This window comes from Podarcis erhardii (assembly GCF_964252035.2).
Source record: "Podarcis erhardii genome assembly, chromosome: 10".
NCBI lineage: Eukaryota > Metazoa > Chordata > Lepidosauria > Squamata > Lacertidae > Podarcis > Podarcis erhardii.
Genome location: NC_138500.1, coordinates 71,076,354 through 71,099,716, shown reverse-complemented (window position 1 = coordinate 71,099,716; position 23,363 = coordinate 71,076,354). Strand labels below are relative to the sequence as shown.

Here is a 23,363-nt window from a genome sequence, read left to right as displayed (position 1 = left end):
TATAATGCTGGTGATTCACACAAAAGACTTGAGAACGCTGAAACCGAAGCATGAGAGAACAGGAAATCCTTCTGCAGATTCAGCTTCCTACTAACTGTCTATCATGTGCACCAGTTTTCCTTTGGTGTGTCACAACTTATCTTGCTTCCATTTTTCTCCTGTCAAAAATGTGGCAAGAGAACATTTATAGCACCTCTCTCTCTTGACTTTAAACTCTAAATGTGTAACAAGGAAATGCTAATTAAACTAATTAAACTACAGTGGTACCTCGGGTTAAGTACTTAATTCGTTCCGGAGATCCGTACTTAACTTGAAACTGTTCTTAACCTGAAGCACCACTTTAGCTAATGGGGCCTCCTGCTGCCACCTCGCCGCCGGAGCACGATTTCTGTTCTCATCCTGAAGCAAAGTTCTTAACCTGAAGGACTATTTCTGGGTTAGCGGAATCTGTAACCTGGAGAGTATGTAACCCGAGGTACCACTGTAGAAGGATTGTTCAGGTTGCAGGTTATAGCATTTTGCAAGAGTTATTACACTGGGTAAGGCAAAACAATAAATTAGGGCTGTCACTCAGTTAAAAAAATAATAATCTTAGGCTGCAATCCTGTGCATGCTTCCTTGGGAGTAAGCTCCCTTGATCTCAGTGGGGCTTGTGTTTGAGTAGACATGCACTATGAATTGATAATCACCAGTGACTTTTAACAAATTAGTCCAGCAAATAATTTTGCTTCTGGATTAAAGCAGAAGTAAGAAGCACACTTGCATTGTAGTTCATTCATGCTCATGCCATGGGAGACGTCTTAGAGTCTGCATGCTGTGAGAAGGAGGTGAGGACCACTCCTTTAAAAACTGCCATCAATAATGTTTAGAAGTATGAAACGATTTCTTTTAATTTTTTAAAAAATCTACCCCGTCAAAGAGGGGCACCTTTTTAAATGATTAATGTCAATTGGTTAAATGTTGCAGCCCTCAAAAATATATGGCGGATTTAGGCACAGTGGATTTTAAATTTACTATTATTATTGGTTACCGTATTTTTCGCCCCATAGGACGCACCGGCCCATAGGACGCACCAAGTTTTTTTGGGGGGAAATAAAAAATAATTATTATTTCCCCCCCAGGCGTTTGTGGGGCCGGCAGCGGGGAGAAGCGCTCTTCTCCCCACCGCCCGCCTGCAGACCAGGTCCAGGGACAGCGGGAAGACGCGCTGCGCCTCCCAGCTGTCCCCGGAGCTTGCGGGGCTGGCGGCAGGGAGAAGCACGCTTCTCCCTGCCGTCAGCCTCCAAACCACATCGGGAGAAAGCGGGATGGCGGCGTTCCGCCTCCCCGCTGTCCCCCGACCATGTGGGACTGGCGCTGCGGCTCTCCTGAAGCCTGGAGAGCGAGAGGGGTCGGTGTGCACCGACCCCTCTCGCTCTCCAGGCTTCAGCGAAAGCATGCATTCGCCCCATAGGACGCACACACATTTCCCCTTCATTTTTGGAGGGGAAAAAGTGTGTCCTATAGGGCGAAAAATACGGTAGTTATAAAGCATTTCATATTTGTGGGTTGACCTGTGCTAAGGGTTTGGGACAGAGAATGCTTATATTTCCCTCCTGCCTACAAGGGCCAGCCCAAGCCGTTTATCAGCCTGAGGGAGAGCAGCAAATGGGGATTGCTGCACTTGTGCTGGCAGCAATCCCAACCCACTCAGATTCTGTGTTCCAATTAAGGCTGGCAAATCTGTCCCTATCAGTTCCTCTTAGTTTCTAATTTTTCCACTCTTAAGTTCAGTTCTCTACATTTCCACAACATTGTCATATTTACAAAACAGTCCTTGTGAAAATTCTTCAGCATTGTAGTGTTTATTATTATTACTACTACTGCTACTACTACTGCTACAGTGGTACCTCAGGTTACATATGCTTCAGGTTACATATGCTTCAGGTTACAAACTCCGCTAACCCAGAAATAGTACCTCGGGTTAAGAACTTTGCTTCAAGATGAGAACAGAAATCATGTTCCGGCAGCGCAGCGGCAGCAGGAGGCCCCATTAGCTAAAATGGTGCTTCAGGTTAAAAACAGTTTCAGGTTAAGAATGGCCTTCCGGAACGAATTAAGTACTTAACTTGAGGTACCACTGTACTACTATATAGGGAGCTCCCCATTCCAGTCATACGTGACTTGCTGACACACATGCCGCTTTGGGCATTGGAAAGGGACAAAATGTGGGCGGAACAGGGCAGGGTGGGCTAATGGGCGTCCCACCATTGCGTGTGGTGCCTTGGAACACAACCCTTGCGTAAATGGGGAGTTGCCTGCATGCTCCTCAGCTTCTTGAGATAAGTTCATGTGATTTTCAAAGTTCCTTCTTATAGATGAAATCAAATCTCCCATTTCGCTGTCCCACCAGTTAACAATATCCACGGGACACTGTGGCTTATATTATATTAGAAGACTAGAACAATTTCCCCATTCATGCTGAAAGAGCTGCACTCCTAATAAGGCCACTAAGCAATAGTTTAAAACTACTAATTATTTCTATAACATTACATGACATTATTGTCCTAATGATGTTTGTTTCTTTCTCAGTCTTTAAAAAAAAATATAATTGAGCTTAAACTGGCCTGAAGCATCTTATGGTTGTTATTTCAGATATTTTGGGGAATAACTTGGAGACACTCCGCACAGTTAATGTTGAAAGAAATGGAAATATTATTTATACCTGGAAGGTAAGTAAAGAAAGAGAGAGAAGACTTAAGAAATGGTCTACATGATGCTATGTGTGCTTTACTGGAAGTAACATTGGCTACAAATGGGCATTGCACTCAAGTAAGACTTGGTGTGTTATATAGCAAATAATAAGTGTGTCCATCCCTTCATTTAATTTAAACTTTGATTTTGCGCTGAAATTAGAGATCTTATCATTACAAAACTGATTAATTTGCAGTGCTGACTTCATATCCCGCTTCATTCATAATCACTGGAGTGCTTCTATTTAGCACATTTTGGACTGCAGGGCTACATACACTTTCCTGGGAACCAGTGGGATTTAATTTGAACAAACGTACATAGAATTGGAATGCTAGTGTTTGAATCCGTGGTTATATTAGCTTGTCCTCCTATCTTGCCTTTCACCACCAAGATGCTCTTGGAAGTACACCACTGTGCTTATCAGACACTTCCATTGGGACAACCGATTATCTGTAATCCCTCCTAAAATCCAGTCCTATTTATTTAACAATTTGTACAACTTTCTTTCCTTGTTTGCTATCAGCTGCTCCTCAGAAGGGTTGGAGCAGCAGGAGTCAGCAACCCTTTTCAGCTGTGGGCCAGTCCACCATCCCTCAGACCATGTGGTGGGCCAGACTATATTGGGGGGGGGGAATGAATTCCTATGTCCCACAAATAACCCAGAGATGCACTTTAAACCCAGAGATGCACTTTAAATTAAAGCACACATTCTGCTCATGTAAAAACATGCTGATTCCTGGCCCGTCTGCGGGCCGGATTGAGAAGGCAATTGGGCTGCATCCGGCCCCCAGGCCTTGGTTTGTCTCTAGTATCAAATGCCTCTGAGCTTCAGAAGAGTGGGCAGGGTTGCATTCCCTCCGTCCAACAGTGGACAACTTTTGCAAACTGTGGCAGCTGAAGTAGTTTCATTTCTGAACAAAGACTGGTCTTACCCAAATTTTCCTGGAACTCTCCCACCACTGACTGACTGCTCATGATCATTGGGTCATGCAAATATGTTTTCCAGCAGCTGCTGTCTTCTTAACTGGAGAAACTGGTTCAACCTAGTACTTTTAGACATGCAAAAATGTTTTTCGCCACTTTGCTCTGGCTTTTTCCGCAGACCGCTGACGAGGTGCTTCGTCACTGAGCTGTCACGCTTCCCCTATTGTGCCCAGACTTTAAAGCATGAGATCGTTGTTGTTTTTCCACAGACCTCTGATCTGGTGATACAGACTGGATGTGCCAGTTAGTTACATGGTGGCTGTGCACAGCCCATGCTGGTTCCTCCAATAGTCTGTCCAACTGCTTTTAATTTAATTGCTCCTGTTCTGTTAACAGTGGCCTGATACATAGCAATCAAACATCTGTTCATCTCCATACCAGTACAAACACCACATGCTCAATTTCTTTCTGTTGAGCTGCTGTTAACGACACAGAAATGGGGTCAGTCAGAGTTGGCAGCCTTCACACTGCATAGCAGAATTAAGAGGAAGTAAAACTACTAGGATGGGACGCGGGTGGCGCTGTGGGTAAAAGCCTCAGCGCCTAGGACTTGCCGATCGCATGGTCGGCGGTTCGAATCCCTGCGGCGGGGTGCGCTCCTGTCGTTCGGTTCCAGCGCCTGCCAACCTAGCAGTTCGAAAGCACCCCCGGGTGCAAGTAGATAAATAGGGACCGCTTACCAGCAGGAAGGTAAACAGCGTTCCGTGTGCTGCGCTGGCTCACCAGATGCAGCTTGTCACGCTGGCCACGTGACCCGGAAGTGTCTGCGGACAGCGCTGGCTCCCGGCTTCTAGAGTGAGATGAGCGCACAACCCTAGAGTCTGTCAAGACTGGCCCATACGGGCAGGGGTACCTTTACCTTTACCTAAAGCTACTAGGTGCAAAGATGAGATGATTTAAAATGGGTTTCCAAATTCCCCAACATGTTTTGATGAGTGCTTTTTCTTGGGAGAAAAAAACCAAATCTATAAGTTCATTCAAAATTGTATTCACAAGGCATTAGAATACAGAGCATGACTTATGTGCCTTTTTTCTTTCTCCTTACCATGAAAGGGGAAAGGGAGGATATATTTAGTTGAGGAAACTGAGAGAGAAGGCATGACAGAAGTAGAATTGTCTATGTGTACGCCTGCTCTCCCGTTCTATCCTGGCCTACTTTCTGAGTCTCACAGCAGCTCAGCATCAAGAAGTTAAGTAGATGAAGGATTATCATCATCACTTTTATCTCAGAGATGGGCAACCTGTGGCCCTAGGACCACACACAGTTCTTGGTCTAATATCGCCTCCCTGCTCCCTGTAGGTGATCAGTTCAGGCTTTTGGCGAGAGTAACAGATCCCTCTCCCTGGCTGTCTGCTGGGCAGGAAGGAAGAATGGAAGGGAAGAGAACAAGGACTCCTGGCTGTGGCCTTCCTGATTTCTGGCTTCTGCCCCATTCAGCACTGATCCATGGTCCCTGACATTATCCACAATGAAAAAAAGCTTCACCTCCCTTCATGACAGGGGAAAATGTAATCATGTATTTCGGGCTCTTAAAGATAAGGAACCAGGGCCAGTGAAATGTCGACAATTGAAGATAAATGGTTATATTATTACAGGTGACACTGAATGTTTTTTAAATGTTCTGTTCTCATGGCTGAATCACTTCCCTTGCAGGGGAATCAGGCGCACACCTGTATTGGATTGTATGAGCCCAGTAGTCAAAAGAACCAGGTAAGCTTCATCCACCATATAGAATAGGGAGTGTTATAGCTTGGCTGTGTCCAAAATCAAGGCTTTTACAATTGCTACAATAAAACCAACAAGTGTAAAATCTATAACAGTTAATCATTCACATATATATGTGTGTGTGTGTGTGTGTGTGTATGTATATGTGTGTACGTATGTATATATATGTGTGTGTGTGTATATATGTGTATATATGTGTGTGTGTGTGTGTATATATATACACCCACACATTTATAAAATTATGAATATTGACATATCATTATAAAGCAGCAGTATTGACTTCTCCAGAATCCTCATAGAAGAAAAAAGGGTTGGACAATATCATGACACTAAAGGGAATAAGCTTAACAGATCTTCTAGATAGAGTAGGATTTAAAGATGCAATTCAGCCTATTAGCATTCTGTTATTAGCACCCTCAGAATGAACATACTTAGGGGCTGATTTGCCCGAGGATCTTAATTGGCACAGTGAGGTTCACATGGCAGAAGTAATTCCCCTTATGAATTGGGGCTTGGATTTGACTCAGTTCTGGCAGGAAACATGCAGCGAGTGGCAAATGTTCTGGCGTTACATGTTACCTGGCTTTCTTCAATGTAGATGAATGGCTTCATTCTGTGACACCTACAATTTTTATAACTACCCTCGGGTGCAGGTCCATGCAGGCAATATTGCAGGTCAGGGTATGAGATATTCAGAGACACCTTTTCTCCAAAAGGGACTCAGTACCCAACACAGATGTAATTGAGAAAGGTCTTCCTGGGCACTGCTGCCACCCAGGAGCCAAGGCAGGTCCAGAAAAACCATCATATCACAAACCAGTGTAATCCGGGAGAGAATGTGTAGCTAAATTCATATCCCTAAAACTGCTCATAATCTCCTGTACCTCCATGTGACTCCTTCTTAGATTGACCCATCATCCTGTTACCATATCTAGACACAGTGATTCACAGTCAAGATAAGATCCAGCATTAGAGGAAAAGCTGGCGGAAATTGGCATCTATTATAACTATGAGAACTTTCAGAATAAATAACTTGCACAAAACATGACTAGTAGATAAGATGTGCAGGTGTTGATTGGTCTAGCATAATAGGTAAGATACCTCTATTCGCTATACTTCCATATCACAAAATTGCTTGGTTTTGAGGGTATGGACCATGGGTAGGCAAACTAAGGCCCAGGGCCGGATGCGGCCCAATCGCCTTCTCAATCCGGCTTACAGACAGTCCGGGAATCAGCGTGTTTTTACATGAGTAGAATGTGTCCTTTTATTTAAAATGCACCTCTGGATTATTTGTGGGGCATAGGAAGTCATTCATTATTTTTTTCAAAATATAGTCCAGCCCCCCCACAAGGTCTGAGGGACAGTGGACCGGCCCCCTGCTGAAAAAGTTTGCTGACCCCTGGTATGGACGTTAAAGAACCTAGTTTTAAGGGGATTGCACTAATACTGATTGCTTTGGTCAATTGTATGGAGACTAAAGTGTGTGAATGTAAAGAACAAGGAGAAAGAGAGAACTAAATGTAGTTAAGATATACTTGCTCATAAAATGTCCAAACATTTTCCCCCCAATAGCACTTATATACTTTTGAAAAGGACTTGCACGTGATCAGCTGCTCTGTCAACAGTGAGAAGACACTGCTGGGTAAGCTGGTTCCTGTTGCTTTGTCATTAAAGTTATGTTCTGTACAGTGTTAGGAACTCAGACATATAAGCTATGTGACAAATGGCATCTAAAATCTAGGTTGCAGTCACTACAATGGAATATCTATTTGCCAGGGGGTTGTCGTAGATGACGCTCGGGATTGCTTCCAACGCTACAATTCTATGATCTCAACTGCATTGCTTGGTCTTACAACAATTCACTTGTCCCAGTATGCAAGGAAGAGAAACACACACAGTGGAAATGGAAATGGTATTAACTATGAACTGAGGGAGAGGTTTTTAAACTGTGGTCGCCAACTTGGCCCCAGAAATCTTCACATAGTTGCAGTTGGACCCACGCCAGTAGCAAAACGCACCTGGCTAATTTCTAAGACTGGTTCTTTATGAAGACTCCTTGTATCTTGTTAACTTGTAGCATTAATCCTTTAAGTGTTGCAGTATAATCTAAATTATGCCATTTTTAATGCAGGCTTTGGCATGTTAGTAGGCAGTGTGGTGAGGGAGTGGGCCTGTGGGTTTCACATTTGTTCACTTAAGCGTCGTTTAGTGCAACATGAATGAGCAGGAATGAGTCTTGGGCTCCTCTTCTCCCCTTTCTCCTCCAAGCCCAGCAGGAAGAGGAGTTTGGAAACATGTGGTTCCGCATTTGTATATCTGCAGATAGTTACACTGGCCAGTTCAATCAAGCCAACTTCAAACCACGTTATTGAAGTTGGCTTGTTTAAAATAAACATAGTTAGAATTAAGCACAGTTATGGTCTGGCCAACACAGAATACTGTCATTAATCAGAAGCAGAAATCAAAGCTTCTGAATTTCTCCTAGTCTTGCAGGAGGAGGAGAGGAAGGGAAAGTACTCAATTCCAAGGTTTGCCTTATCTTGTTTCTTCTCATGCCCATGACGCTAAATTATGGTTTTAGTATGATTTGCACACATGAGTATTCGCTTTTAAATATGAGCTAACCACCATACATTTTTATTATAGCATTGCTTTAAAGTAATATAAACATAGTAGTAATACAGTTGCGTTAGACAGGCCACATTCATTCCCTAGGGCTGAGGATCCCCATCACTGTAGCAATATCCCTTGAAAATCTTGTTAATTTCCCTCAAACAAAAATTGTGGGAATTCAATATTTGACGCTTACAATTTCTATATATTTGTTGTTATTAGCAGTCAGTTTTATCCAGTCAACAACAGAAGAAAGAACAAAACTCTTGTTTCCCCCAGGTATTTAAAACATTGATACACCTTTAAATGGATGTTGGATATAATTTACAAACAGCAGACTAATGTTAAGTTAATTCTGCTTTTATCCTAGTGTCTAAATGTCTGACCTTGCTGATTGAAATTCACCCAGTAAATAATGTGAAAGTTTTAAAGGCTGTGGATAGCTGGATCAGAGTGCAGGTAAGTAATATTTGCAAACTTTTCATGATTAGGTGTGTAGTAACAGCCGTTAGGTTTATTTTCTGTGCCAAAGTGACATAAAGTCTGCTTTCTGTCTTAAATATAATTTAACAGTAACAATACCATTCTCTCAATTAGACTGTGCAGTACACCATTAGCCAGCTATCTAGCCTCAATACAGCAAGCCCGTTATCTTTGAACAATTTCCTTTTACAGTTTGTTTATCCAGTTGCAGAAACCATTACTTCTCCAGAAAGCTACCTGTTGCTCATTTCAGAAGATAAATGTAAGTACTTAAATTGAAAAAGCATTTTGATAAAATGTACATTTTGATTGTAGGTTGGTACAGTGTTCTGCAGGGTCTTTTCTTGCTTTGGAGACAATATGTAAGGTCCATTTCTCTTTTTTAATCCTGCTTTAGGAAGTGTTGGGAGAAGAAAAAGATCTAAGCCTGAGTGGCATTCATGGGTGGCATTCTATTGTATAAAAAACCATCTTTGATTAAATGGTGGCGGCAGGGGGAGGTCTCTTAAAATGACCTTGTGGTTGTGAAAATGCATTGTTCTGTTCTTTCCAGAACCTTCTGGGTTGTTTGAAAAAGCATTAAGTTTTATAGATGAACTGTGGGAATGGTTTCACGCAGACCTAGAACCACAAGAAAGAACTCTGTGTGGCTGGAAGCTTTGTTTCTTGTCAATGCATCATGACTTTCAGATCTGTTTGTTTATGAAGGATAACCGACAATTTGCCCTTATTTGTAAAAAAATGTTGTTGTGTCCCATTTGCAAATTGCCAGGTTGAACAATGGCACCATCACACTGAGGCTTAGAATGTGGCATTCAGGCTGCCGCCCTATGCCCATCTTCCTGGGAGTACCATGGAACTTAAGTCTGAGTAAATAAGAAGAGGCTCACACACTAAATCTGTACTAGTATGCTTTCAGAAACTCAATATTGCATGAGTGTTATTATTCAACACTCATGTGCAGATATGCGGGCACAAATGTGCTCATCATTTAGAAGCAAAATATCCATTGAATTGTTTGGTGGTCTGTGTGTCTGTACTGCATAAATAGTCACAAAATGACATTGTTTTTCAATTTTAAGATATTGAAAAAATCGACATCAAAGTTGTCAGAGAAGGAGACAGTGTGGTAAGAAGCTTAATCCACTCCCCTTTAATTCTTTGTTCAAGTGGAATCGGTTGGGTTGATATTTTTATGGACTGTCATTGTGTAATATAGACAAGGTCAGCAACTAGATGGTCAAATTCAGCCCCCAGCTGGCGTACAAGTTGGCAGGATCTTGCCATTAATCTATTTTGGTGACTCATAGTCTTGGCTATAGTCCTCCTAAACTAGCTGCAGGATTATTCAGGTCAGGTGTTTTTTCTACATGCTGGGGATTGTCTGAAAGAAACATGACCTGCATTCTTATCTAAACTGCACATGTTGCGGTTCTGGGAGTGTTACCTGAACAGGTCTCTAGTTACTGCAGTCTATTTGATTTGACACACATTGTTTCACTTTTTTCCTGATTAATGCTGATTTTCTGTCCCTTCTAGATGATAGAAAATGCAAGCCAGCTTTCAAGACAAAGAATTGTTGACGATATCTTTTGGGCCCAGTGGGATATGCTGGAGCAAACATTATTTTACATTGCCTCAAAGGTTGAAAATATGCACTATTTTGTTGCTTTGGTTACGCACTTGCATGCTATTTATTCATTGAAAATGTTACATTTTAAAATAGTAGCAGTGTTTCTGATAATAAGGAAGATAGAAATGTGTTTTGAGATATACCTCGAAATTAGACTTTCATGCCATCTGCCATTTATGCCCTGGTACTTAATTGAGTAGGGGGAGGGGAAATGTGATTACGTACTGGAGACGGAACAGGATCCTGTATTACTGAGTTGAATATTGGGAATCTAGTAGTGAGAATGGATTCTTGAGTGACTAAGTGTTGATTTTGCGAAATTCAGCGGAAGTTTCTCCCCTACGTGTCTACAGTTCCATGTTCACGAGCAGAGTCTTCAGCCATGGAATGAATTGCATTTTATACCAGAAGGTATTAGCAATCAAAAGACTGCAGGCCAAAGCTTAGAACAACTGATTACGAAAGATAGTGATTAATATTCAGTTTGTGATGAAAGTAAAAGATTGGTTACAGAGGCAGCATTCAAATTGGTTTGGCAGCTATGGGGTGAAAACTACAAAGTGGTAGAGGCTGGATGGATTCAGTGCCAAGAGTTCTGGGGAGAGGGCAGCAGGACTCAGCGAGACATAGGTGGCTGAATCAGATTAGGGTGGAAAGTTGGGCTATAAACTGCTCCTTCTGCCAGCAGCGTGGCTTGATGGAGGAATTGGAGAAGCAAAGAGGCAGAAACAGGGTACGAAAGAGGAAGCTGGAGGGCAGAGAGTATCTCTCTTACAGCAAAGGCAGTGGGGGGGAAAAGAAGTTTTCTTCTTTAGGGGACAATAACTATAAAGCCCTTTAGATCTGTGATGGGGAAGTGAGGACTAGCAGAGTCCCACAGGTCTCCAAATGTTGTTATACACGGCTTCTGCAGTTGAAGGCAGCACTATTTCTGAATACTAGTTGCTGGAAACTGCAGCAAGCTTGGATCCTGTTTGCGGGTTTCCTGCAGGCCTCTGGTTGGCTATGGTGGGAACAGGATACGGGGCCAGATGAGCCATTGGCTTGATCCAGAAGGCTCTTCTTATGTTCTTAGAGGATTGTAACGTGAGACAACAGGTTGTGCTTTCCTCTGGTCTTTAATTAAACTGAATACAAAATGACAAAAAGATGGAGGCGGGGAGAGCACTGGGAAAGGAGGCAGGGAGAGGAGCCATGCTGACTTGGGGTGGAGTGATCCCATGAAGACTGATGTTTTGGGGAAAGAACCTCCCTGCGGGAGAGAATAATGGACTCATGGAATTGTAGAGTTGTAAGGCAATGCAGGAATCTCAGCTAAAGCATCTATGACAGATGGCCACCCAGCCTCTGCTTAAAGACCTCGCCATGAAGGAGAGTCCACAACCTCCTGAGGGAGACCGTTCTATTGTCGAACAACTCTTACTGTCAGAAAGTTCTTCCTGGGAGGTTTATACTAAATGAAGAGTGACGAAATACTAGATTCATTAGATAAGATATTCACGTTTCCAACCACAGTGCAGAGGTGTGTGGTGTACAGACAGATTGCAGTGTGCATATATTTGCATTGGGTCATGTCAGTGAGTGCTGATCTGCCATGGGCACAGAGCTTCTTCCACCAGGGCTTTGAGTAGGTCCAATCACGATGTAGGTTGGAGGTCAAGTAGAAAGAGAGGCACTTGTGTGTTCTGTGTTGAATATATACACATAGACATACACACATTGAAAATAGCCAGCAAGAGTCCACTGTTGATCTAAACTGAGGATACAGTGGTGCCCCGCAAGATGAACGCCTCGCAAGACGGAAAACCCGCTAGACGAAAGGGTTTTCCATTTTGGAGGCGCTTCGCAAAACGAATTTCCCTATGGGCTTGCTTCACAAGACGAAAATGTCTTGCGAATTCCTGCGGGTTCCCCCCCCTTTCCCCCTTTTCCTAAGCCGCTAAGCCGCTTATCAGCTGATCCGCTGATAAGCCGCTTATCAGCTGATCCGCTGATAAGCCGCTTAACAGCTGATCGCTAAAAGCCGCTAAACCGCTAATAGCGCTAATCCGCTAAGCTGTCAATGGGCTTGCTTCGCAAGACGAAAAAACCGCTAGACGAAGAGCCTCACGGAACGGATTAATTTCGTCTTGCGAGGCACCACTGTACCTAGTACAAGCTTCAAGTTCAACTTCTCTCTGAGTGCCTCATGTATCTGCATATTAGCACTTGAAAGGCATCAGGGAGATTTCTAACTAAGGCGCTATGGCCAAGCTTAAAAGGACAGTGAGTCTGAGTTCCTTGGTAGCAAGCCTGTCAAAATGTCATTTTCCTGAAAGTAAAAAAATACTAGCACCAGAAGTGTACCCAGGTGTGCAGATTAGGGTGCCCAGCTGTCATAGCCTGGCATCTTTCCCCCCCCCCCCCAAATAATTCAGAAATGCTGATCTAGCTATGAGGCCACATTTCATAAGGCCTTGCAGGAGAGGTATACTTTTGTGGTGGTTTTTGCTGTTGTTGTTAATAGAGTTCCTAGTACCAACTGTTAAAAACTGTGCAGGGCAAATGTACTTAACTCTACTGAAATGTTGTTGCAAATTGTAGACTGTAATTTAAAACTAAAACACACACACAGCTACTCTGAGTTTTCAAGAGCAGCTCTGAACTGAGAATAGTGTTTGCAGTTTTTCTAACATGTCTGTGCCAAAAGGCAATGGGAAGCAGCTTGACACCCACAAAAGGTTTCCTCTTATGAAACTGCAAACAATGTTTTATGGTAAGCAAAACCATAAGTATTTACAGACAGAAGGTAGACAGTCTGGGGGAGGCAGGAAGGAAGTATCAAAGCTGTGTTGTGGTGAATTTTTTGTACTTTCTTTCTGAATTGCTTCAGGGCACATATGTTCAAAGAAGGGTCATATATTTTAAGGATGGAGCGCTTTTAAGGGCAGAATTAGATGTTACAAAGTCAAACACAGCTCTAATGCTTTTTCTTCTTCTCTCGCAAATTGGACTCTAAAGCTAGCAATGAGCCTGGCTTTGTAAGGAGTAGTAGTGTAGGGAGATGCATTAGGGGCAAACTATGGGTTCAAGAGCAGAGGACAGAATTTTTCTCCCCATGCATGCATTCCTATTGTCTTAGCCAGCATGAGCATGCTTTGCCAAGGTAATGTCCAGTTCTTCCCCAGTGGTTTAAATGTATGCCAATAAAGTTTCTCTTTGTTGTAGGAATCAAGGGACACACTATATTGCATCCAGTTTTATCCTGATAAAAACTTTAAACTTATAGTAAGTTCTATTAAGCTTTTATTTGTTCAATTCAAAATTCTGTTGATGTAGACTGCAATTTTAGCCTTATTTACCTTGAAGTAAAGCCCATTAAATTCAGTAGGACTTACTCCTGAATAGACATGGTTAGGATTGTGCTGTTTAAATAGTCCACAAAAGGCCTCCATTCTATGAAAAGTTCATCATTTTGATCTCTTAATTTTGCTGTCAGCTTTGCCATTTCTGCAGAGTCCATTACTTAGTGCCTTTCTGTTTTCCAACAGCTTGAAACACCTTTGGATATCAACTTGGATGACATAGGATTAAAGTGAGTTTGGGTGGAGTGCCTTCTAGCTGTTTTCCTCAGAGCTATTTAGATTGAATTAAGCAACATCTCAGCTTCGTGTTCTGCTACACATACATCTCTGCACTCCAAACCAGTTGTAAAATCATTTCCTGTCAGGAGGTGTTGCCGTTGGGAAGCCGAATTTTAGAGGAGACCATTTGTGGGGTGCTTTTTTAGCGCTGTAGTGGCACACTATTCAATATAGATAGTGATTGCAGATTTATTTCTGCTTCTTGATATCCTATATGTATTTATGAATTGGTTTTCTGTTTGGCAAGCCTAAAAGCAATCAGTGATTGTTTCATGCTTCCCTCAATGCTGCAACAACTTAGTTCTTTTTTAATTTTCCTACATATATACAAAGATGCAAGAATTGATGAAGATGACTCCATCTCCTGAAGATTTAATTCAGACATAATGGTGTCATTATGAGGAAGAGTCCAAGCAAAGCACTGAGTTCATGTGCTTAATAAAACACAACACGCTATGCCTTGTGGAAACCATGGCTTGCCAGCCGATGAGATTTCCAAACAATTATGAAATTGTATTTGGAATCCTAATTTAATGGTAAACTGTGGTTTGCACAAGCCACAGCCTGTCACATTTAGACAAAGCAACAAACTATGGTTTGCTGCAGACTAGAAGCAGAAGCTTCCAGTCTCCTATTGTGTGCCAAGGGGAAGAAGACTCCCTGCAGCTTAGTCTCATAATGACAAATTTGTTTTAGGGCTGCCAGTGTCTAACTTAGGCTGCAGATTGATCTTGGCAAGACTTCAAAGATGTCACTATTTTGAGTAAAGAAGCAAATTCATGTTTCTGTTCCTAGATCTGTGAATTTGGATTTTAACTATTCTCAAGACCAAGAGATGATATCTAAACCTTTGAATATCCAAGTTTTTACCAGTGAAACAGGTAATGTATACATGAGACACAGACTTGTGAACCTAATTTACCCAAACCTTTGAGTTTTCCTTGCAGCTGAATTCTTTCTTACCTTTCACCATCATACAGTAAACTTATCCCCTTTAGGTATGTACTGTAGTTGGATAGAAATGCCAGAAAAGTCATGCAGGAACCTAGCATTTCTTGTGAGAAACATGCCTATTTAAATTACTGTTCTTCTCTACTTAAGTTGGGACACACTCTGTTCTCTATCACTCCTTCCATGAAACTTGCTGAGAGGAGCATGTCTGCATCATAAATCATGTAAGGCACAAATGATATATTCACATCAGTACCTGAGCTCAAGAGTGGTGTAACGAAACAGCTCTTGCCTTTCGAAGTAATATATTATGTGTACGTTACTGATCTGCTTTTTTATTTCTTTTGGTAACGTGAAGGGTGTTTGATGATTACTGTGTTTTGCCTTGATACAGACATGAAAAGTAAACCTTTTTTCAGAGGTGTAATCATCCTGTCTCTCAACTGAATTCATTCCACTTCTACTACTAGCAGAAAATTTTACTAGAACTCCCAAAATGTAATACCAGTACTTCAGGTTTAAGGATGAACTTGTTTGATGACATACCACATTATTATATCATAAATGAGCATATATGTCTTAGATCTTTGAGCCACAATTATTCAACATGCATAAAGGGTTTTTTTTAGGAAGCACCTCTGATATTCACACCTTAAGTGCACAATATCAGATGTATTTGCCCTCTGAGGTGTGTGAGAGATGACTACAACACGTTTTGGCAGTACAGTCATACCTCGGGTTGCGAACGTGATCCGTGCGGGAGGCATGTTCGCAACCCGCAGCGTTTACAGCCTGAAGCACCGCGTCTGTGCACGTGTGTGAAGCGATTTGCCGCTTCTGTGCATGCACATGGTGTCATTTTGTGTTTCTACACATGTGCGAGCGCCGAAACCCAGAAGTAACCCATTCCAGTACTTCCGGGTTCAGCACAGTCCGCAACCCACAGTGTTCGTAACCCGAGATACGACTGTACAGGAAGATAACGTGTGTTCTGCATCTGAACTCTTCTTCCATAGTGGGTAGGCTGGAAAAACTGCAATGAAATATCTTCTGCAGCTTCTAGTATAATACAGCTGCTAGTGACTTAAGTACCGTATTTTTCTGTGTATAAGACTAAGTTTTTTCCCTAAAATAGGGGGCTCCTTATACATGGGGGCGTCTTATAGACAGAAAAGTACGGTATTTAACAAGTTGCTTTTTTCAGGGAGTCTGAGAGAAGGAACAGCTATTCCTCCCAGGAAGCTTGAATGTTACTAGAGGAAACAACAAAATGCGTACTTCAGAGAGGAAAGGTTAGAGCTACCATGTTTTTGAGCACAAGGGGTCAAACTGTTTGAGATGTGTTTGAGATTTCCTTCCTTCAGCTTCTAGGACTGAAGGAGTTTGGGGAACTGAAGAAATGAATCTAGTCCAAGTAGCATTCTGTTTTCTTTTAAGTCTGCAAAGGAAAAGTCATTCATATTGTTAACTAAACCACTACAGGGAGATGACTCAGAGATAGGCATGTAGCCATGGAAGTATCATTCCTCACTGGGCTGTAATCAGTTCATTTTTCTAATATTAAAGTGGACATTTTATAGTTGCAATTTTGTGAGGAACATACTTCTTCTTTTTCTAGGATGTCTCTGCATATGCTGTAACCTGGTTCCTGTTAGTCCTGAAGAAGTAACATACTCGGTGTCCTTTTTACATAAAGGTATGTCAATAGTGCACTCCTGTGCAGGTCTACTTAGAAGTAAGCCCAACTGAGTTCAGTGAGGCTTCTCCAGGTATGTGTGGATAGGATGGCGGCCTAATGCATCTTGTCCAAACTTTGCTACAGTGGTGCCCCGCAAGACGAATGCCTCGCTAAACGAAAAACCCGCAAGACGAAAGGGTTTTCCGATTTTTTAGCGGCTTCGCAAGACGAATTTCCCTATGGGCTTGCTTCGCAAAACGAAAGCCCATAGGGAAATCTCCGGGGACAGCGGGGAACCCTCCTCCCACCGCAAGCCCCGGGAAGAGAGGAGAAGCTGCGCGCCTTCCCCTCTGTTCCCGGACCTGTCCTGAAGGCTTGCGGTGGGAGGTCCGGGAACAGAGGAGAAGGCGCGCAGCTTCTCCTCTCTTCCCGGGGCTTGCGGTGGGAGGAGGGTTTTTCCTCCCCACCGCCAACATTCAGAAGGCTGTTCTGAAGGCTGGCGGTGGGAAGAAAAGCCCTTCTCCCGCCTCCAGCCTTCAGAAGAGTTCCCCGCAGGGCTCCCCAAGCTGTGAATGTCTGCCGCGCGCGAGGGGCGCTCTGCTTAAGAGCGCCCCTCGTGCGGGGCAGCAGGCTGCTATCCGCAGCTTGGAGAGCCCTGTGGGGAAGTCCGGCAGGGCTCCCCAAGCTGCAGATGTCTGCCCCACCCGAGGGGCGCTCTGCTTAAGAGCGCCCCTCGTGCGGGGCAGCAGGCTGCTATCCGCAGCTTGGAGAGCCCTGTGGGGAAGTCCGGCAGGGCTCCCCAAGCTGCAGATGTCTGCCCCACCCAAGGGGCGCTCTGCTTAAGAGTGCCCCTCGTGCGGGGCAGCAGGCTGCTATCCGCAGCTTGGAGAGCCCTGTGGGGAAGTCCTGCAGGGCTCCCCAAGCTGCAGATGTCTGCCCCGGGCGAGGGGCGCTCTGCTTCAGAGCGTCCCTCGCACCCGGCAGCAGGCTGCTATTCGCAGCCTAGGCAGCCCTGCAGGAACTCTTCTGAAGGCTGGCGGCGGGAGAAGGGCTTTTCTTCCCACCGCCAGCCTTCAGAAGGCTGTTCTGAAGCCTGGCGGTGGGGAGAAAAGTCCTCCCCCCCCCCAGCCTTCAGAAGAGGTCCGGGGAAAGACTGTCCCCGGACCTGGTCTGAAGGCGGTCTCCCTAGGAACGCATTAATTGATTTTCAATGCATTCCTATGGGAAACCGTGCTTCGCAAGACGAAAAACTCGCAAGAAGAAAAAACTTGCGGAACGAATTAATTTCGTCTTGCGAGGCACCACTGTATTTGTATTCTAGAAGGCCTCATTCTGTTACAGGATTTGTATTTATTGTAATCTCTGTCCCCTCAAACCTCCTTACGCCTTTGGTACTTGCTGTTGTTTTTTATCCAAATTTTCAAAAGCAAATACGTCTAATTTCAATTATTTAATTTTGTAAGGAATAAAGTAGATAGTGAAAGCACCAAAGGTAAGAACTATTTAATAAAACTGTATGGAAAATATCTTCTTGAATTCATTGTTTTTGTTGATGTAAAATACAAGAATTCAAATTCAAAAGTACTCTCTGCCCATCATAGAATTACAAATGTATGTCATTTGCCCATCATAGAATTTTGCATTGTCAACACAATCTAAGCTGTATTTTTACAACATTAATATTATGGTTTGCAAGAGGACTTTGGAATTTGCCTGCTTGAAATTTATTGTACTTATTTATTTAAACAAAGCTTTTTTGGGGTTTTGCTTAGTAAATTTTATTCAAGGCCTGCTCTTGGCTTCCTTGATTCATAAATGGGAACCACATTCCCCCAGACACGATTACCTGAACATCTGCACTTCAGGGAATAAACCAGAGTATTTTATCCAGTGCTTCACAAATGGAGTCTTATTTGCACAACAGAACTTCCCTTCTTTGCCTCTGCATTTGTGCTCCCAGTATCTCCTCTTGAGGGTCCCTCAACCCTCAGGAACAGATTTTGAGGGTGCAAGGGAGAGGGGCTGCAGGTGATTTTTTGTGCAAGCAGAACAGCAACACCGGACACAACCCAAGAAGATTCAGTTAATAATAATTTCAGCTCAAAGATGAACTTTGTGATGCAAGTGGAAGCAGAAGAGTTGGTTCTGTAATGTTACACACACTTATCTGAGAGAAACTGTTAAGTTGTGGGTTGACATAGCAGATGACACAGCGATTTCTCCAAAGCAGCTCTTTATTTTGTAAGCTGGAATAGAACTGACTGCAAACAGCTCAGCCGGCCTGCTTTTATAGGCAGCCGGCTGTCAACATTGTAGCAACAACAACCCAGAGTTTCCCGCCTAAAGTAACTGACGTGGACCTGAGTGAAAACTATCTACAGACCTGAGTGAAAACTATCTACAGTATCCCCCTGCTGGCCCAGGGTGAAACTTCACTACATAACAGAAACGACCAGGGAATTCAGTAGGCCTCATTTCTTAGTAGATATGCATAGGCTCCAAAGCATTTAATCCACAATGTCCTCCAAAGCATTTAATCCACAACTTCCTCTAAGGCAGATTTCTGATTCTTCTAAGGGATGTGGGTGGCACTGTGGGTTAAACCACACAGCCTAGGATTTGCCGATCAGAAGGTCGGCAGTTCAAATCCCCGCGACGGGGTGAGCTCCTGTTGCTCGGTCCCTGCTTCTGCCAACCTAGCAGTTCGAAAACACGTCAAAGTGCAAGTAGATAAATAGGTACTGCTCCGGCGGGAAGGTAAACGGCGTTTCCGTGCGCTGCTCTGGTTCGCCAGAAGCGGCTTGGTCATGCTGCCCACATGACCCAGAAACTGAGGACAAACGCCGGCTCCCTCGGCCTATAGAGCGAGATGAGCACGCAACCCCAGAGTTGGTCACGAGTGGACCTAATGGTCAGGGGTCCCTTTACCTTTAAGAAGCTTCTAGCAAAGTGGTGGGTAACCTTTCAGGCTGTAGGGTTGTATCCGCACCACCACCGAACTCTCCCATTGGCCATGCACACGTGGGAAGCAGATCACTTCCTCTTCATATGGTGGTCTAGACCTGGTGATCACTCATCGGGTATCAGCCCGTCCCAGGGCTGTGTTCAGCAGTAACCTCTGTTGTGAGGTGAGGCAGTGGTGTCTTTCTAATGCTGAATTAAGATATTTTGGAGCTCTGGTACAGTTCTCAAACTAGGACCTCCCTCCCTTTCTAAAGGTACACATGAAATCAAGTACCACAAAGTAAGTCTTGTGGTTTCTTAAAGAATAACAAATTGATCATGGCATAAGTTTTCATGGACCAGAAGAAATACTCCTGAGCATGCGCAGATGGGGCAATAGAGTTAGGCTCTCACATGACAAGTTTGTTGAATTACACCTTCTTCCACCACAGCATGCAGAGGTGTGCATGTTCAAACACAGAGAGGCATATGTGCGACACTGGGAACGGCAGAGTGCAAATGAATGACAATTTCAAATTTAAGGTGGAAACCTAGCTGAGGTGGAACTTTCCAATTTATATTTTTCTATTATTTGTTCAGGAAAACTGACTTTGTGTCTGTGGTATACCAAAACACGCCCCCTCTTAATCCTTTGCAGGTTATAGTAAAACGTATACTATTACTCTGGAAAGAGGGGATTCCTCAGAAGTGAAAGATCTTACATTTTTAAATCTTGGTAAGTTTCTAACTTCCTCTTCCTCCTTCAGTACTTCCCTTGATTACATACAATTATGATCAAAAATCCTTAAGTGGTTTTTTTATTGTGAAAAGTGGAAATGTACATATTTTCCTTCCTTTGTCTTACATGAGTCCATTACGCTTTCCCAAGATGATTGCTAAATAAGCAAATCTTTCTGTATTGACCTTCATTTCGTTTGGCATTAGCAAGTAGCTTTAGTTGTCTACAGTCATGAGACCATAGCATGCTTTTCGGGGGGGGGGGGGAATGAGAATAACCAGGCTGCTTATTTCCTGTGGCACGGCATGCATAAATCTTGCTGTCTTGTGTATTGTGCCTCTGAGACACAGGAGTGGTTTTTGCTGGCAAAGGAAACTAGGCTGGGAGTCATGTAGTTGGCACACATACAGGATGCAAATATTCTGGTTTTAATGAGAATACTTTAATGAACCACAGTTCAAGAAGGACACTGACCAACTGGAACGTGTCCAGAGGAGGGCAACCAAAATGGTCAAAGGCCTGGAAACGATGCCTTATGAGGAACGGCTAAGGGAGCTGGGCATGTTTAGCCTGGAGAAGAGGAGGTTAAGGGGTGATATGATAGCCATGTTGAAATATATAAAAGGATGTCACATAGAGGAGGGAGAAAGGTTGTTTTCTGCTGCCCCAGAGAAGCGGACACGGAGCAATGGATCCAAACTACAAGAAAGAAGATTCCACCTAAACATTAGGAGGAACTTCCTGACAGTGAGAGCTGTTCGACAGTGGAATTTGCTGCCAAGGAGTGTGGTGGAGTCTCCTTCTTTGGAGGTCTTTAAGCAGAGGCTTGACGACCATATGTCAGGAGTGCTCTGATGGTGTTTCCTGCTTGGCAGGGGGTTGGACTCGATGGCCCTTGTGGTCTCTTCCAACTCTAGGATTCTATGATTCTAATGAGATTAAACATACATAGAAAATTGTTACAAAAGTTGGGTGCCTCCCTCTCTTTCTGCCGAGCAGCGGCAAGAGCCCATGGGGTTCCAGGCACTCACTTGGGGTCTATAGTCCTCTGGAGAATTGAGACATGGCAGAGGCTGTTATATCTTTAAAAAATATACCGTGGTACCTCTGGATATGCACACCTCTGGTTGTGTATCCTTCAGGATGCGAATGCGGCGAACCCAGAAGTATTTTTCTGGGTTTTGGGTTTCGCCATGCGCACATGCACAGAAGCACTCTTCCGCGCACATACGCAGAACAGGCACCTCCAGTTGCGAATTCCTCCAGAACGGATCCCGTGCACAACCGGAGGCACCACTGTAGTTTATTCACCTATTCACACGTTCAGGCTGCATGGATGGAGTCCAGATCTTAGAACATGGTTATTTCAAGAGGGGCTTGTATTATTATTATTATTATTATTATTATTATTATTATTATTAAATTTGTATACCATCCTATACCTGCAGCAGTGCAGTCATCTTTCAGCCAGCCTGCCCAAGATGGATTCCAGCCTTCTTCCTGCTGCTGCATCTTCCCAGAACCCCTTGCTGCCAGACACACAGTTACCCAGGCAACCTTCCAAACCCCTATCTCTGTTCACACCTGAAGGTGGGGAAAGCAGTTCTCTTGCATTGCCAATGGCCCTCAATGGCCTTTCATTGTTTCTTAATGGCCCTAGCTTGGCCAAGTCGTTTTGCATAGGCTAGCCCAGGAATTCCTCTGCAGCTTGTATTCTCCCTGCAGATCCCTAATAACCAAAATCCTACTATTTATTAATTTCTAGGGTTTAGGGGGTCCCCCCTCCAAATCTATAACAATATTTTGAATACAATAGTTCTGAATAACTCATCTATCAAATAAACCTAAGCTGTAAGGATAATTACGTGCTCAAAATTAAAAATTCTCTCCTGTTTCTCCCCCCAAATGTATGTATATCTGGTTGTTGTGAAAACAACTACAGACTATTATGTGGCTGTCTACTTACCTGGACACTTCCTGCATCTTCTCAACACTCGGCATCCTGACCTGATGTGCTATAACTTCTTTCTGACAGGTACAGTGGATTCTTTAACAATTAGTTCTGCAGCAGCTTCTCTCAACAGAAAGTCCTTCTGTGTCCTTCAGGTGCCTCTACAGAAATGAAACCCACATGGACAATGCAAAATAGAAAGAACAATGAACTTTAAAAAAAAATTAAAAGCAAAGCCTCAAGCTTTCTAACCAGTGCGTACTGTCATGCTCTTTCCCAGTTTTCTGCACTGGCTCTTTAATGATGAAATTTCGGGCAAATTGGCAAAGATGCCATTTACACCACTGTGTACTCAGTGCACAGACAGATTATGCCCTGAGGGCATCTTCCACCAGCATAGTTTCACCACATATGCCTTGGAGATAAATGGGTGTTTGCACAGGAGAACATTATACACTGTGTGCTCTTGAGCAGGCCCCATTAATTTCAAAAAGGGGTTTGTATGAGAACTATAGAGTTTGACCTCGCAATAATTTGGAAGCAATGTCTGGGCGGAAATTGCTGAAATGTCCGTGAAAATTTAAACATATGGCAACCCGTGTTGGATTTTGGTGAATTTCCAAAACAAACAAACAAAACAAAACTCAACAACTTTGACTAAGTTTCACTTTTTGAAATAAGGCAACCCTAGCTTATTCCCAGATAGAATTGTGTCTAGAATTGCAGCCTCATTGTTTTATCTTCTCATTTTTACTGCACGCTTGCATGGTTCTAGTTTTTCTTTTACCTGCTCCCACCCACCAAATATAAAACAAAAACAGGAATGTGATCCTACCTTTTCCTCTTCCAACTGTGAGACAAGCTAGGCAGTTTATGTGGGATATTTCCCCCCACTTTGAAAACATGACCCCATAGGAAGGTTTGAATGGTTTTATGACGACAGGGCATCTTTAAGTTTCTCTCTCCATGTTGACATCCTGACAAAAATTACCCCTCCAACCCCCCACAAAACTGCTGTACCCCCTGAAGGGGGGGGCTGTATTTGGGGGTTCTATGTCAGGTTTTAAATCCTTTTTCATTTGTTATTTGCTTGCCTGGACTTCTCTGTGAGTAAGCGTGGGATATCAATTTAAGAAATAAATATGTAATACCAAGCCATATAGTTGCTAGATTGGGTGGGGTGGATGAGCATCCTCCATTGCCCTCCCTTCAGATCTGGTGAGCCCTTCATTAGTTTAATGTAAACACTGTTCATGTGTCATGTGTCATTGCTAGCTTTCTTTGATCACGTAGCACAGGAGCC

At 43.4% G+C, this 23,363-nt stretch overlaps 1 protein-coding gene across 1 annotated transcript in view; it reads left to right on the top strand.

Moving 5' to 3' along the window:
* The window catches only part of GSAP (gamma-secretase activating protein), a 53,807-nt gene that overhangs the window by 6,714 nt on the left and 23,730 nt on the right, over window positions 1-23,363 (top strand). The window contains exons 2-15 of the mRNA XM_081879118.1: window positions 2,635-2,711; window positions 5,372-5,428; window positions 7,019-7,088; window positions 8,282-8,338; window positions 8,430-8,518; window positions 8,735-8,804; window positions 9,625-9,671; window positions 10,082-10,186; window positions 13,383-13,442; window positions 13,706-13,749; window positions 14,594-14,679; window positions 16,368-16,445; window positions 20,029-20,106; window positions 22,052-22,144. Coding sequence (XP_081735244.1) covers window positions 2,635-2,711; window positions 5,372-5,428; window positions 7,019-7,088; window positions 8,282-8,338; window positions 8,430-8,518; window positions 8,735-8,804; window positions 9,625-9,671; window positions 10,082-10,186; window positions 13,383-13,442; window positions 13,706-13,749; window positions 14,594-14,679; window positions 16,368-16,445; window positions 20,029-20,106; window positions 22,052-22,144 — 1,011 coding nt within the window. The remainder of the gene's footprint in view (window positions 1-2,634; window positions 2,712-5,371; window positions 5,429-7,018; window positions 7,089-8,281; window positions 8,339-8,429; window positions 8,519-8,734; window positions 8,805-9,624; window positions 9,672-10,081; window positions 10,187-13,382; window positions 13,443-13,705; window positions 13,750-14,593; window positions 14,680-16,367; window positions 16,446-20,028; window positions 20,107-22,051; window positions 22,145-23,363) is intronic.